The sequence below is a fragment of the Pseudomyrmex gracilis genome, unplaced genomic scaffold (assembly GCF_002006095.1).
Source record: "Pseudomyrmex gracilis isolate BER0280 unplaced genomic scaffold, ASM200609v1 scaffold_237, whole genome shotgun sequence".
In the NCBI taxonomy this organism is placed as follows: Eukaryota; Metazoa; Arthropoda; class Insecta; order Hymenoptera; family Formicidae; genus Pseudomyrmex; species Pseudomyrmex gracilis.
Genome location: NW_018020821.1, coordinates 75,615 through 93,283, shown reverse-complemented (window position 1 = coordinate 93,283; position 17,669 = coordinate 75,615). Strand labels below are relative to the sequence as shown.

Below are 17,669 nucleotides of genomic sequence, written 5' to 3'. Positions count from 1 at the left end.
TGTTGTCACACATATGTAATGCTGCAAAAAATTTTAAACAAAATGAAAAATAAAATAATTTTACTAACTACTTTTCGTAATATCATATTACATTACATTATTCTTAAAACTATTTGTGATACAATAGTTAAAAATATTTACAATACAAAGCAGGTATGTAATGGTCTATATTTATTTATCAATGTGCTACTTTCACAACACGAGCTTTTCGCAAATGCGGTCACAGATATAAATACTAAAACTACAATTGTCTAACATACTGATACTTTTCTCATCAATCTGTGCCATTTTTGCTGTCAGTAACGTATTCAGAAAGAACCGTACACATTGTTGTAATTAAGAAACAAAGATTCTACATATAAAATGTACAAATCACAAGTAGTCTAAAACACTACTACAGAAAAATTGAATTAAGTAATAAATAAATCATAAAGAGAAACTTAAAGTACTAGTAGATATTCGTGCAATATAAAAAGAAAAATCAAATAAGATATATTTTATATTTTTTTTCTCTATTAAAATACTAATATATGATTCTTAATTAAATGATATATATTACTGGCTATATATCGTATTTTGCATTCCAATTGATTCTCAGGAGAAGTTTAATCAACACTTCAAGTAGCATCCCGCTGTCTCATCCTGCGCGTAATATTACATACTACGTTAATTAGAATTCAATTAAGGTGCTGATGCGTTCAAAATTGAACATTACGCGTCGTTAATCTTAGGTATTACCGCGCGTTCGAGGACGCGTCGATTTTATTTCGAGCGAAGTCACGCGGAGCATATCAGTGTTGTCGAGATGCGTTTAAGTGCAATTTGTATTCGATTATTCCATCAACTTATACCGCTTAGCCAATCTGATCGTAAGACAAGATATTATGAAATATATCACGAGAAGTATTGTAATTAAATATCGAAACTGCAGGTTTTCCATTTTTGTACATCTAATATAGATCTCGTAGTTTTCAAGTATCTTAAAAAAAAGATTCTATTAAATATAACTTAATATTTGCATTATTTGCTTATGTAAATAAATGTTTATTACTTTGTACATAAATGTTTATTATTTTGTGATATGCTATTTTATATATAAAAAAGAATTATATATATATACACACGTATATATGTGATAGTTGCAAATAATATTGCAGACAATTTTATTTTATAAAATAACAAAATAAATAGAAAAAATTATTGCCTAACAAAATAATGTAAAACATGCCTTTACGACAGCAAATAACAGTATTCATAAATATTTCTCTCTCTCTCTCTCTCTCTCTCTCTCTCTTTTATCTATCTATCTATCTAAATATTTCTGGACATTTTAATATCCAAGGATATAAGAAAGCACCGAGTGCGATGCTAATTCTCTTAATTAAACGATTACTTTTTTTATTTGGTCTGACGGTTTCGTTAATAATATACTATCTGTTGCATCTCACGATCGAATGGCGGTCGTCAGGCATCTCTGGCGGTGTCATGCTTAATTCAATCATCCATCGTCAAGCGCGAATTCCATGCGCGCGTCCGCGTTTTAATATCTTACCTGAGTGGCTTCCGACGAACCTGCATCGAATCACGGATCGATAGAATTGACGGGGCAATCTATAGATCGCAAAAGGGAACACGAGAGAGAAAGAGAAGAGTGAGAAGAGAAGGGAGAAAAGAAATCAAAAGATGATCGGCTGCGGTCCGTCGTGGCAGTGAAGCTTTAATTAAGGGAACATATTGCCACTAATATCTGACGGACAGTGTCAATCTGTCAGGCTACCAAAAGACACCGATCTGATAGCGGACGCTAGAATCAGTACAGTCTATTGAATACATTGCCTTCGATTTAGTTGTCGTAGCTAATCACCCGAAATTAATATATTAGACAGCTAATCGAGTGAGAACGAGTCGTGCGGACAGCTTCGTCGAACGCGTTTCGGGTTTAAGTTTACAACGAGAAAGAGAATATATATAGTTGTGTGTTTAACGAGAAAGAAGATATATAGCTGTACCTTGAGTATATATAAAAACTGTCTTTAGAGTAAAAGAAATCTTTTTTTAAATAATCAATATAAAAAATAGGAAAGACTTAATACGTATGTTTGAATTATAATATAACGGGAAAAATAATTTATAAGTTAATAATCTTGTGTATTACTATATATATAATATATATTTGCTCCTTTAGTTTGCTAGCTTTTATTAGTTCCACAAAATTCTTGTTTTATGTTTCAGATATACAACAATCATTTTCACTTTTGATATAAAACAAAAAACTTAAAAAGTTGTAAAGGATAAATTTTTTAGCAGATAATACAATAATACACAGACATGAGGACATAAATGTTCTATAACAACGTAATTCGTTGAACTTTTTATTTCATACATGTTCACTTGAATTGGTAAATATTCTCGTTGTGGCAATGGCAATCGCATTATCATCATTATCATTATCACTATCATTATTGTTGTTATTGTTGTTGTTAGAATACTACGACCTGTTGCTATTTGCTGTTCCACCTCATAGTTTGATCTCGTAGACGTCAAAATGGTGCCGATAGTTAAAAACATTATCTTCCTTTTTTAGCCACTAAACATCTACAAGATATTCCATCAAAGTTAATTTTGAAATAATTAATTAATTACCACTTCTTTGTTTGTAATTCTGGCTTAAAACTAACGTAAAAATTCAGACAAAATATAAAAAAATTACTAGCTATTTCTAATTATATTAAGTGTTACACTTAGTTTTGAAGGTTAATAAAATTAAATTTTTATATCTTTCCGTAAAATGTAAGAATAAATACACATATATGTGTTAAATAAACCTGATGTGAAAACTTAACATAATTCAAATATAAAAATAAAATAATGCAAAGAAAACAATATTAAATGATATGGTATCATTTTCCATCCGAATAATGGTCGATTATCCTCTAAATGAAAATACAAAGCTACTATTGTAGTGCAGCGTATTTTACGATCATTAATACGCTCAAATCGGTATAGAGTGGTCAATATCAGACAACACTACGAGGTTCCTTAAAGAGCTCCGCACGTAGAAAGGTCCTTAAAAGTCCTATAAAAGGGTAGCCTATTCTGGAGGTGTGCTGATCGGGCACAAGCATTTAATCGTAACGAATCGCCCTCAAGACCCGTAGGGGAGTGTGTAATCGACATCCGGTTCGCCTAATATCGAACGAGTAGCGCCCTGTAATCTGCCGCTAGTGTGTGCATTGTCGTGCGCGGAGCCCTTTCTCGCTACTGAAAGAAGCTTCATGGGACTCAGGATTCTTTTCTCAACGAAAGAGAACGAAAGCCATGGAATAGCGTCTGCTCTCGACCTTGCGTCCGTGAATCACAAATAATGCGACTGGATTCACGTGATTTACGTGATCGAGGAGTTGACATGCACAAAAAACTGCGAAGCTAAGTCCGCATGGACTTTAAATACTTCTACTAATATATTATAAAAAATGAAGAAAAATGCTTTTTTTCCACAAAATATATGTATATTAAATATATGTATATTGAATATATGTATGTTAAAAATCTTAGGAATACATGCCTATTTTGCTGAATTAATCTATCAAAAACTAAACAATAAATAATAACCTACAACAATTATTGTAAAATGGTCTAAACAAACCTGAGCTATATTTTCTCAACAATAATTTCTCTATAACGAGAACAAAAAGCTTATTTATCAATTTAACTTTTTCGCTCTAAAAGACGTATATGTACGTTTTCGAAAAATGAACATTTAGATATAAAGAACATATATGTTATTATATTATTTTATTTTACAAGTTTATATAGATCAAAAAACGCAATTGTGCGTCTTATTAAGCACTCTGTATATCAATGTCGAGTTGTCAGCGACGTCCACAGAGATCATATTTTGTCACGCAATGAAGCGAAAGAATTAATTATTTTTGAAAGTAATAATAATATAATTATTATATAAATTTATATACAACTCGTGACTTACCATGAAGCAGAATTTTCTTGAGCGATCTTCTGATAGTCGTGCAATTCCATCTTCGATTTCGGAATTGATATTGACATTCCTTAGTTCCTACTTGAATACCTTTCGCAATTTCTTTTAAGAGAGACGGTTCTTTGCGACAAATGTCAGCAAGCTTTCCTTTTAGCCTCCTCGTTTTTTTGCAGACAAGCATTGGGTCCATCACCAATTGACTTCCTACGGTCCTGTAAAGATAATAAAAATATTCCATTAAAAATATATTATTAATTAGTCAATAGTTTTATTATACTATAATAAAATTAATATAAAATTACTATTATCAAATGTGCGTGCGTGTGTATGTAAAATTTTTGTATCTGTTCACATCTGCAATATCGCTAGTAAAACAATTAATGATTAAAAACGGTCAAATATAATACATGTAATCTCCTCGAAAAAGTTCAAAACAACTTCAACGCGAAGGAATATAAAATAAAAATGCCTTTGCGTCGTTTTAATTGATCTATGTATTTGCGCTGGAAGCGAACTACATCGCGCAAACCAAACCTCATGGAGAGCAGCATCGTTTCCTGAACACGACACGCGCTGAAGAGAACGGTCAGAATAATTTACGTAAGCTACAAATCTCGCGGCGTGACGTCTACCAAGTTGCTAGTTATTTAGTATCGCGCAATATCTTTTTGCGTGCGATATAATGAAAAAAAATTGGTCTCGTGCGAGAGCAAAATTAAGCGGACGTTTTTTTTCTCCGAGATACGTCGCTTATTCGTTTCTTCTAGACTTTCTAGGAGATAGTACAGCGTTTGCAAGTATTGTGTCTTGCGACTCATTACTGATCCTCGCGATTAATCGCTCGCGTTTGAATCAGAATTTATTTCTCCTTACGCACACACCATCGTGTCCCATAAATCAAATCAAGTTTTGCTGCAGAAAATCATCCTGTTAGCATTGTTTCGGTGCAAGAAATTTATCGTGCTCAGCATATTTTTAGAGAAAAATTTTTTATATGTGGTCTGTATGAATATAATTAATGCTTTGGAATAAATTGTATAATTAGATCGACAAATACAAAAAAATAATATTAGTACAATATATAATGGATTCTTACAAAGATTTCACTTACTTGTGTGGTGTAATACTTGTGTTATTTTAACGTCTGTAATTTATTACGACAATGACAACTGAATCATAGTAATTGTATTGATGTCATGCAATTATGGTCAATGCAGTATACAATTATTACACCGAGAAATTCTATGATAAGTTTTTCTTTCAAAGATTTTGCTCTTCCTTTTTTTACATTCCGGATTTATATATCTTCAACATCATTCAGTAAAAAACTTTATCACGATAGTTAGTGGCGTATGTAAAAAGTCATCTCATTCTCTGACATTTCTAGTTAGAGTTCCTGCTCTATTTTAAAGAAACCACAAAACGGCGAAGAAGATGACAAAAAATAGCAAACCAGAATCGTGATATGTACATATATCTCCCACAAAGTCGGGAAACGTTGTCAAAACAGAAGAACAAAAATTTGCAGTATTTTGGCAAAAACAATGACAGATAGGAAATCGAAAAAAAAGAGAAGAAAAAAAATGATTACGTCGCGAACAGTACGTACGATACTCTCAAATCCTGAACACGCTAACACCATTAAGTTATGGCGCATGATTATATGATATGATTTATAGCAACATATCTAATACCACGAATCGAAAAGAAATATATAGAAGAGAGAAGAAACAAAGAAATAAGACGCTCTAGAAACAGAAAAAAAGAACAAATGAATATGGCGAGAGTGTGAAAAAAAGAGATGAAATATAGGAACATAGCAGAAAGAGAAAGAGAGAGAGAGACAGAGAGAGAGAGAGAGAGAGAGAGAGAGAGAGAGAGAGAGAACAGTCAGATGATTACAGTGAAAACAAAAGAAGAATGGATATAGAATGAACTCCGAGTGAAGAAGCAATGTGAACTATGAAGACGAGAAAGACGACTCAAAGGCAAAAGAGCACTATGAGAATGACGAAGAAAAGGAAGAAGCGCGGAAGATGAGCACAAAAGCGGATTTGTAAAAAAAAAACGATGGGAAGAATTAGAGAAAAGAGAAAAGAAGAGAAGAAGAAGAAAAATAAGAAGAAGAAGAAGAAGAAGAAGAAGAAGAAGAAGAAAGAGGACAGTCCGAGCGACCTTCGTTACGAAACGTTAATTAAGATCATTAGTTCTGCGTCGATAGAATGCCGGGGTGCGTACACGACGGCCTCTCGGGAATGCAACGACCTTAATGGCAATAATTCCGTTAAGGACGGTTGCTCGCGCGCTCGCCGTACATCGTCGATGTTGCCCTCACCCGATCTTTCCCCTCACGTTTTCGTTCTGCACGAACGTGAATAAGAAGCTGAAGGTAATACGACGCGTAGAATCGTGCACGAGAAAGTAACATTGTCATTTGGGTGAAGAGGCTTCCTATCTCGAGCTGCGACTGTAATCGAGAATCGAGCAAGAACAGCGTTACGTGAACGAGAATTCGCGAGAAATCCTCTGATCGAGAGATCGAAGAGCGATTTCGTGAGTGAAACGATGATGGAGAAAGGCAAAGGGAAGGACAAGAAAAAAGAAGAGCAGCGTCGCTCTTGCTTGCGGCAAAATATGGCGCATGTAACGTCTCGCGGGACGATCAGACTTACTGACAGAGTACAAGCGGCAGGAACTTCGACTCGTCGATATTCCAGTCAAGGCTCTCTGTCTAGATAGAGTCGACAGGCAGACGCGACAAGCATCGAAGCTTCTTCAATCGTTTACGAGATTTCTTCCTGCCAGAAAACGCTAATTTACCGCTAATTTATTATGAAAATACTTTTATAAAACATATTGCTCTATAGAATTATATGGAATGTTTAGCTTTTCACAAGAGATATTGGTTGGTTTGCTATTCTCTCATGTATTTTGTCGGATCAAGACCAGCTGTTAGAAGTTGCGGATTTGCCTTCCTGGAACTAACACGCATGTACTATTTCTCGGCTGAGCGTCAATCTGCACAAGAATGCAACGAAACATCTAGGCGAGATAATAAGATAATAAGATAATAGACGAGTGACATAGATATAACTCTTCAAAGAAGTATGCGAAATTACGTTTGTACAAAAGAAGTTAAACATTGTATTAAACATAGGTTTTTTATTGTGATAAGTCATAAAAGTGATGATGTTTATGAGAAAAGGTAAAAGTAGAAGTGGATACGCCTGTGGGGAAGATAGCAAACATTTACACGTAGCTTTATATATGGCTTGTGCAAATAAATTTTCAATTCTCGACGTTTTATGCGAATCTTAAAATATTTTCTTTTGTTTACATTTTAGTGATAACGATATAGATATATAACTCGATATATAATATATACTAAGATAGACTAAATTTATAAACAATTTCTGTATTTTTAATAAATCTCCGTATCTCTCAAAACGATATTTGTATTTAAATAAGTCGATATGTCAATAAATAAATATGTCAATGTTTGGCATAAATTTTATGACTTCCAATCAATTACAAGAACGATTTATGTCTTAGAAACACATGGCCTTTAAAATTTAAAGATAGTTTCCGATGAATCAAAAATGCAAAACAAGTTAAAATAACTGTACTTCGCAAATTCTCATCATCGCATTGCTCTAGTTTTTAATTATTCGATAACATCTAATAATTAAAATAACTGATAATATCTCTATAATTTTCAACTTTCCGCCGGAAGAGAGAGCACGCCACGGCGCGCGCGAATAGAAGTTAGAAATCAACCTTCAATAGAAGGTTTATCTGACCTTTTGACTTCAAAGACCGTTTCCTAATGGCCGCGCGAATCTCACCCCGTTAGTCAAATAAACGGCAGGACTGCTGTGCGTCGATACTAAAAGACCAATCCCCGAGGCGGATAATAAAGTTACGACGTTATTGCAAACACGTCGTGTTTGATGAGCGCCGCTTACGCGGACGTTTTACACCCGCGCCTATTAATATCGCCGAAGGCGAGTTAATGGGAATTGGAGTGGTCAGGAAAGCTACGTTGCCATTCGTCTTCCATCTGCCGATTGCGATTTCGTAACTTTCTAGGATGTAACATTTGCAAACTTAATTTGCTTCATTCAAAATAGCAGTCAAAAGCACGACAAATAAACTATTAAAATATATATATATATATTTGAGACATGTATAAAAACAAAGAAAAGTATATATATAGAAATATATATATAAAAAAAATATATACATATATATATTTGACATGTACAAAAAGTAAAGAAAAATAGATACATATGCATATATACTTATAAAAAACCTAAAATCTTTAAAACGTTACTATTTCATCAAAAATCAAGTACTTAAATATTAAACAAAATAAATAAATATCGTCTCCTATACAGTTGAAGCAAAATTCAACGAAAAACGCACCGAATTTAAATGCACAACAGGTTTAACAGTCCCGTCAATCGTACGTTTGTGATTTTTTTGCGAGGCGTCCTTCGTAAAAACACTCCGCGAGACTCGCTACTAGACGGAAAAACGAGACAAGACTCGGTATAATCGACGACAATCGAGTGAGAGCGGAACGTCAGTGAAAAGAAAAGAGTTCCGAAGTTAGAACCAAGAAGATGGGCCTCACCTCGCGTACACGGAGGCAAGAAAAGAACTTGGGGATGGACACGTCGTCGAGAACGAAAAGCGTGGAGAGGCCGGTTAGGACGGTCGACTTATTTATTGCCTCATTAGACGCCCTCACTTTGCTCGAAGGCAGCTCCACGCTGTCTGCTCAGATAGACAGTGACGAGAGAGCAACGTTTCTGGCCTCTTTCAGCTGACTGGTTTACAGAACGAACAACGAACAGAGAGAGAAACAGGATGAAAGAAGAAGGTTGTATAGTAAGGAAAGAAGAAGGTTGTATAGTAAGGGAAAGAGAGAAACATTCTATATAGAGTAGATGAGAAAGAGAAAAGGAAGCACTTCGACGAGCAAGTTTGCGAGAAGAAACCAGATTGGAAAAAAGAAGTTGATAAGTTACTCCGGATTCCTTAAATATTATGTATATTATGTATGTAATATTACATACATAATAGTCCAAGTGTGTGTGTGTGTGTGTGTGACAAAAAAATAAACCACTATCGAAATTAGAGATAGATTGTATGTCTGAGAAGTTTGGTGCGTATGTGAAACTTCTTCAAAAAAACACAATATGATTCTAAAATGCAATGAAAGATCCGAGTAATTATTTGATATTTTATATTCACTATATACGTAAATATGTAAATATGTTAATATGTAAATATGTTAATATGTAAATATGTAAATATGTTACTCATACGTAGATTTCTCATTAAGAAACTCTTTATAAGTAAGCTACATATATTTAACTTTAACATAATTAATTAAAAAATTTAAGCTACATATACATATATTTAAACGTTTTCAATACGACTAAGTTTATGATAGACAAAAAAGGAACAAAGAAGTAGAGCCAGGACGATATGATAGCATGAGACCAAGAATCCAACAAAAACGATAGATAGAAAAAAAAGTAAACTGATCCAACTTGAGAATGTTTCGAGCAAATTGGTGGCAAGGGTCACTGGGACCAGGTTATATTTTTAACAGTTCTTTTTGTGAATCTCGAAGAATTCGTGCTTCGTTTAAGCATGGACGCAGAAACGAGAGTCCAAAAAAAAAAAAAAAAAAAAAAAAAAAAAAAAAAAAAAATTTTCTATCGCGACTTTATCGCAAAGGAAAAAGAGAGATTCGTGTTATCGAAACGCGAACTATTCGCCTTAAGTTTCGATGTTCGTAGGAAAAAAAGGGAATTAAAAAAAAAAAAAANAAAAAAAAAAAAAAAAACAAAGGAAAGAAAACATACAATCTCGTTATATTATGCGAATTTTTAATTAGCTTTCTCAGGTGCGAGAACTCTGAAATTCAGCAGCTATAATGAATTATTCGCAGTATGGATTTGTCTTAATAAAACCGATAATAGAATGTGACCAATACAGTTCGAATAGTGTGTGCATATATGTACGTGATAGTGTTAGGATTTTAAAATTCCACGCATAGCAAATATATCCTGATGCAAGCGTCAGTAAAACAATTTTTTAAATTCTTCTGATAAAAAAAAAGAATGATTTTTCTCTCTTCACGTTTGCGTTCCATCAAAATTGATCGTATCTCACGATCACATTCTAACAATAAAATATGCACTTCGTTAAACACATTATATATTTAAATTGATCAATTACTAATAATAAATATATATTATACATATTACATGTGCATTCTGTATGTGTGTATATATATACACATACACACACACACATATATATATATATATATATATATATACAGATACACACGTGCACGCGTACATACATATCTTGATTAGTTTTTAATATTGTGAAAGAAACAAGAAAAATTCTTAAAAAAGATAAAGGATTCTTCAAAAAAGTTTATTTACAAACGTCATAAGTTTATAAAATATAGAAAATATCTGTGTTTGTAACGGGACAAGTAAGAATTATGATTTATTCAGATATATCTTGTTCAAAGATATGTGCATATTATTAGTAATAAGTAAATAAAAAAAAAAAAAAATAATGTAAATTCGAAAAGAAAGACTGACAGCTCAAATTGAAAGAAGGTCACGTGCTCGACATAAAGTCACATTAACACCGTGCCGTTAGCGTAGCAAAATCATAACCAATGCAATATCCAGTAAGCGAAATGTCCAGTAAAGTAAGTAATTTATAAGCACGGTATATATGTACAAACAACATTATATGTACATATATATCTGTATATATACACACAATGTATATATATGTTTGGAAAGGTCAGAATAAAGAAAAGAATAAGAAAGAGAAAGAAACAGAAAAAAAGGTAAAAAGAAGAATAGAAATAAAACAAAAGCAATACAGTGCGAGAGGAAGGAAAGAAAACTATTACGAGCATTGTGCGTGGCTTGCACGTGGTACGTGTTGTTGCGTCACGCCATGCTACATTTCGCGCAAAGAGAGAAGCCAGTGTGCGAGCACGAGGTGCTCGAAGGACGAGAGAAGTCTTATTTCTCAACCGCGGACGCCCGTCGTTAACCACTACGTTCTGATGTCCGTGTCATTGCCGGCTCACTGCCGTTATTATGCGCCGTTGTATTTTGACCTGGCAGTCGATTGACATGCACCGCGTCGTGACAAATCGAACATTTCTTTAGCGTGCCGCTCGCGAAAACTTTAAACTTATGTTTATCGTTATGACGAACAAACAATAAAACGTCGCAAAATTTAATTATTACACAACGTTCGAAAAAATGATGTGAAGAAATTTATTTATGAAAAACAGGTTTAATAAAATTTTTTGTATAATATATGACAGAAAATACTTGTATCTTTATGTTGAACATATATTTCTCTCAAAAAACCTACTGTATATATATACAGTACCTACTGTATGTATTAAGTTGCGTAGCGCGTACGCGAATGCGCACATTATATATTTGTTCTATTTTCGTCTCGTAACGCAGTCGTCTCGGCGGATGATTAAGCGTATTGGAACTGAAGAGAGTTGGACACTATATTTAATTCAGAAATCCTGCATCCACACGTCGGCGGATGCATGTCAAACATATGCAGGATAAGGAGCTTAAAAGATAAATTATGCATGTTTACATTAGCAGCATGTGACGCTCTTTAGAAAGATCAAGAATTTGCCACCCACGAGTAATTTTGACTCAAATCAGATTCAAGTGTAGATTTATAAATATTTATAAAGCATCACTATCTATAAATTTTATGTGTTGCCTAACTATGCATTATTAATGTAATGATAATAATAATAATTTTATTATTATTATTAAATAATATTGTACTATTATCGAACAACAATAAATGAAAAATAAATAAATTTTTCATCAAGTTTAGTTATGTTACATATTGTTTGGTATACATTTAAAGTTAACCTGTTATCTGTTTTTGACATAATATTATGCACTTATGCGGCCGTAATATTACGAAGCGCTATATGTATATACTATTATGTATAAATAAAAATATATAATATATATAATATATATAATAATATAATACATTTTACATATATGTATATATACATATATATTTTAATTTCATTTTATTCAACAGTCACATCATTATAAATTTCCAATTATATAAAGTTATATAAAGTTGCATATACACATAACAAGATAGTATGCCGTGAACTATAAACTTTTATTGAACTATAAACTTTTATTTTGAGAAACAAAATTATATTCCTTTTATAATATAACGTTATATTCAAAACCATATAATTATAGACTTTTTACATTAAATACAATTTAACATAACTTTTTTGTTATAAGTAAATAACTTATTTTTCTATTCTTATAACTTTTTATTCAAAAAAAGCTTCAAAAACAAGTTATAAAATAACGAGTAAACAAATGCTCAACATTAGAAATTTTTAGTTAAAATTCTACAAAAAGAAATGATACATAAGTATCTTATAACATAACTTGTCGTTGTTCATCACTGAAATGCGGACTTATTTAATATAAGATATGTATATTTGAAATTGTTAATAAATAAAAATAATTTAGATTTATGTATATTACTTGATGTGTACACAGCCTAAGCGCATGCGCGCTCACGTCTCTTTTTGTTATGTTTATGAATACATGGCAGGTGAGAAAGCGAGAGAGAATGGCTCAGGTGAGAGAGGGTGGGGGAGCGAATCGAGTTGTCCAACCAGCGAGATGGTAGCCGTGGACTGCCCACCGCGGCCTATTGGCCGGGTTCACGAGCAAGCTATCGTATTATCGCCGACCACCGACCGATCTATCGCGCGCGTTCTCGAATCTACCTGCCTGCGAGACGTGCACCTGCGATCAATCGCGCGCGACTATCCGTCGCTCAATCGCGCCGTTTCGTCTCCGCGAGCGGCGCCTGAAAGCGCAGGTACTTATTAATGCGAAACGTTCGACCGAACAACCGCTAGTATGAAAATCAGAACGGTCTATAACATAATTGGTAATCATTGTAATCCTCTACGGTGATTTCACAGAAATTCGATAAAAGTTCAAATGCAAATCCATGTGTTGTAGAAGCAGAGAAAAAAATCGCGTAAAACTATAATGATCAACTGTGTACAACCGTTAAAACGAGATACGTCTCGAAACAACATGATGGAAAAATCATTGCAAGAAGAAATTTACAGGAAATTGTTTTCATAGTCTGTTCTTTTTACTAAAATGTTAGTTTTAGAAGGCAACACTATCTGTTAGCGTTAACTACTAGATATTGTGGATGAGCAACTAACAAGTGCTACCTCAAAACAGACGCGGACTTATCTGTTGGCTGTCTCATCCGTATATGCACGTCTATACGTTTTGATATTTCTGAAATAATTACTATTGTGCATTGGCAAAAGGCCTTCCCGCGTCTTCCTTCATTTATCAAAGCAAATATGACGTATGCGTTTGATAAATGTAAAGGAATGTTAAAATATTGCCTATTATATTATATTAAATCTATACTGTTTTTATAAAAAAAAATGTTAGTACCTGTCACTCCTTGTTTCTAATTTCTTCAATTGTAATTCTATCTGTGTGTATACTTTTAAAATTTTATTCCAAAGTGTTACATATATTCTTTGTTGTGTTGTACAAAGACAGAAAAAGATAAAAACACAGAATTATCTGACAGTTTTGCAAATGAGAGCAAAATTGTTTCTTCTCCCATTGTCTTTCCCATCAAGAAAAACTTGGTATATACACCCAACATGTAGCTCTTCGAGGAAATGCAAGAGTTCGTAAGACGTGCGATTGGAACGAAAGTTGCGTAGGAGCGTAGAAACGTGGAACAAAATTCGTGTCTCTCTCCGGTACTCGGCTGAGGATCACGAGATCGAAACGACAGAGGGAAAAAGAAACACAGGCGACGACTGCCGAAGGACGAAGAGAGGGCGAGCGCAAGAGGGCGAGGATGGGAAGAGCAAAGAGGGTTCCTGCCGACTTACAAATTATACGCGCTCAACGAGATTTACGGGTGACGCATTGAGCGAGACCATTGTCCATCCTCGCTCACTTCTTTACCTCTTTACTCTTCCACACGATCGTCTTTGTCCTCTCGTGAATCGCCAGTTCTCCTCCAACTCCTTCGCGAGTTTCTTCGTTCCCAGAGGAGCGCGTGAGAAAGACAGAAGGACGCGGAGAAGCGCAAGCAGACGAGAACGAAAAGGAGATGGAGCAGTGTTCGTCGTGAAAAAACCGAGGAATGCCGATCGACGAAAGAGAATCCGGTTCCAATCGGATAATCGGGTCCTCTCGCGGATCCTCTACTAGGACTCGCGAGAAAGGCGTAATGCGCGACTCGCGATGACGAACGATCGTATAAGCGACTGATTTATGAACCGCGTGATATTTTCGGAACAGAAATGACATTCCGTCATGATTAAGATGACGTCTCGCCATCTCGACGGGAAAACGTATTTTTGTGGATCTCCACTATCTAATTTTGTATATACATAACATTTCTTTATTCTGTAAAAACTTTTCGATCTTTAAATATATTATGCACACTGACATCCCAATTAATATTTCAATATGCTTTTATTCAAGATATGATATAATAAAGAAATAGAAAAAATCATAAATATATTGGCGCATACATACGGCTCTGTATACATCTATCGAAGCGAACAGCATGTGTCTTTAATGCGATAGTATTGTAGTAGACTAACTTACGTGACAGGTGATAAACAAAACATGTGTATGTGCATTCGTGCGTTTGTCGTGCGTGCGCGCGCGCGCGTGTGTGTTTGTGTATGCAGAAAGAAAGAGCCAAGAGTTTCCAACCTGACTTTAAATACCTGTTATCTAAATCGCGCGCGCACACGTAATTCTCTTAATATATTTATCAAACACTCTGTGAGAACGACGATTACAACAGGTAAGAGTAAAAACACCAATAAGATGACGACTCCTCAACGTTCTCTCTGGGGCTGAGGAATCTATCTTAAATCGAAAACAAATATTTAACCGTTCTTGAGAAGCATTTCTTTTCGCTCCTATAAGAGCAGTTTTCTCACTATCAACAGTAAATACATTAGATATACAAAGAAAATGGACACTAACCACAATGCGTGATTTATTTATTAAATAGAATTTATCTAATGCTCACCGTTAATAAATTAATCGTGCTACTTAATTGTACGATACAGTAAAAATAGTAATAATAATCATTTATAGTATTAATAATAATAGTATTATAATTGCAATAACAGAAGTTAAACACGCGGACATCTTTGCGTAATAAAATAATGAAACACATTAGTTGTGAGGTACGCAAAGTTCACGCTAAGCTCGTTAGATATGTGGTCCGGATGCTGTAATTCCAAGTGACACAGGCACGATAACGTTTTATCACCGTGTAAATATTTGCATAACAAAGTAGAGAATATAAAAAATGTCGCCGTTATCTAGTAATTTATTATTCTTTGTCAAGATAAATTGAAATTCAGTCATAGCCACCGAAATTAACATGTAATTTCGCGCTTTACTGATTGTTAGTTGATACATTCAGCATTTTCTAGAGTATCATTTGTCAACTGCGACTAAGTCACAGCAGGCATAAGCAAAACTAAAATAGCTAAATAAATAAATAGGCATATTTGCTTAGAGTTAAAAAATGAAGAAATATTTAAACAACGCGTATATTATATTACTTCAAAATATCTGATAAGTACTTTATAAAGAGCAAAATAAAGAGCTATAGAATCTGTTTATAAGAGCATAAATGACTATCAAAAAAAGATTGAGTGCTCGTTACTCATCTTACGTACGCACAACGCGTACGTAATTGATAACCCAGATGACGCGTTTCAAAATTGGGACACTCGTCAGTTCTTCACGTTCATTATTAGTGTTGAGCTATCATAAAGTCTTCTACGGTCCTACACAATATTCATTGTAACGCTTATGTGTTGAGCTAAATATAACAGTCGAACGGACAATATTGATATTAAATATAACAACTCTCTCTCTCTCTCTCTCTCTCTCTGTGTGTGTGTGTGTGTGTAACACTCTGCTGCTATGTAACAGATTGTCATCAGATTGTCGTAGCTAATAAACAAATGTTTGATTAAGAATTTAACACAAACAAATAACTATCATGAAAAAAACGAAGTATAAGTAAATACTGAGATATCTCAACAAAATTTTGTAAAATATATTAAATACATATGATTTGCATTGCAATATATGTCACGCAAAGAATTTTTTTTATTCCTTATTTTTTAGTGCAAAAGAAAATGGTTTACCATGTCGTAACACTTATGTTTGTTTTAACTTTTGCTTTTAGTCGTCACTTATTTTATCTTCACTTATTCCATTCCACTATTGAGCTTAATTTTAACTTAACATATGTAGATTTGTAAAAATGCAGCAAACATATTATGCGTTGACAGTAGAAGAAGAATGGAAGAACATTATATATGTATGAACATTGAACGAGATATGGTACTCACCAAAAAGAACCGGTGATAGGAGTGACAAGGAAGAGGCAGGTCGCCACGAGAACGGGGCGCATCTCCATCCCCTCTGCACACTCGAAGATTACCGATCGTGTCTGCTTCTTCTTTGCTTCTGCTTTGTACACTGGTAATCGATGGAATCACACGGAATCACGACAAAATATCACCTTCTTCAAACTGACAACAAAGTCAAGTAGTTCATTGGTGTCTCTCTCTTTCTTTTTCTCCTCGATTTTTAATGCACCTTGTGATACCGACTATTAGCACGCAATTGACTCACTGTCTCCTCTGCACGATTTCTTTATCAGCTCGTCTAAAAGCAAAACTCAACACCGCAACGTACATTGCTCGCAGAACGCTATAGATCTTCTTCAGACTCGTTGATTCTCTGATGTTTCTGCAGTTCTGTGATTAAACATTAAATTTTTGTTAGAATCGATGTTGGTGCAAGAACACGACTGCTTATGAAGAGATCCACTTCTACAAAGTACTTTTCTTAATCGTCGCTTTTACTTATCAAAAAATTATTCGTAGCATTACGTTTCTTGATATATCTTGCGAAGCAAAGGCATCTTCGGAATTACATAGTTGTAATGATCGCGATGCACGCTCGGTCTTTATGATTGTATCGCACTGAAGATATTCGAAGACTATCGGAGATAGTCGCCTTGTCAAAAAAGAACATTTTTAAGATCGCGAAAAAAAAGATTCGCGATTAAAAATCCGGAAGAGGAACGCTAACTTCTCCAGTCCTTGGGACTATTACCTCTAGGATTATTTACCTCTTTTTTCTTCTCCCACCTTTTCTTCACCCTCTCTCTCTCTCTCTCTCCCTCTATCTCTCTCTCTCTCTCGCTGATTCCTTCTTTCTCTCAGCCTTTCCGAAATATTCTTCTTTTTATTTCTTTTTCTATACTTTCGTCTTGCTCTTTTCTCTTTCTCTCACCCAAAAGCACCAATTATATGTGACACAAATAAGGAATATAGAAAAGTGCTCCTTTCTTGTTATGTAGACAAAAACGCGTTGCGTTCCTACCAGAACTACGTCACCACAATCTTTGAGTGTTGCTTTACCCCCACCAACAGAGTTGTGAGAGTAAAGAAGAATTGCCCCCACCAGCATATGTTTTCTTCTTC

The 17,669-nt window shown here is 34.3% G+C and overlaps 1 protein-coding gene across 3 annotated transcripts in view; it reads right to left on the bottom strand.

Moving 5' to 3' along the window:
* The window catches only part of LOC109859095 (protein Wnt-6-like), a 28,568-nt gene extending 11,190 nt beyond the window's left edge, over window positions 1-17,378 (bottom strand). Inside the window, exons 1-3 of one of the 3 annotated variants that reach the window (XM_020436994.1) lie at window positions 17,073-17,378; window positions 16,527-16,937; window positions 3,989-4,209 (exon numbers count right to left, since the gene is read on the bottom strand). In XM_020436994.1, the coding sequence (XP_020292583.1) occupies window positions 3,989-4,209; window positions 16,527-16,594 (289 nt within the window). In that variant the 5' untranslated portion in view covers window positions 16,595-16,937; window positions 17,073-17,378. Of the gene's footprint in view, window positions 1-3,988; window positions 4,210-16,526 lie in introns of all 3 variants that reach the window. The other 2 variants (XM_020436995.1, XM_020436993.1) reach the window with 2 other exon arrangements.
* Between the last annotated feature and the right edge of the window lie 291 nt (window positions 17,379-17,669).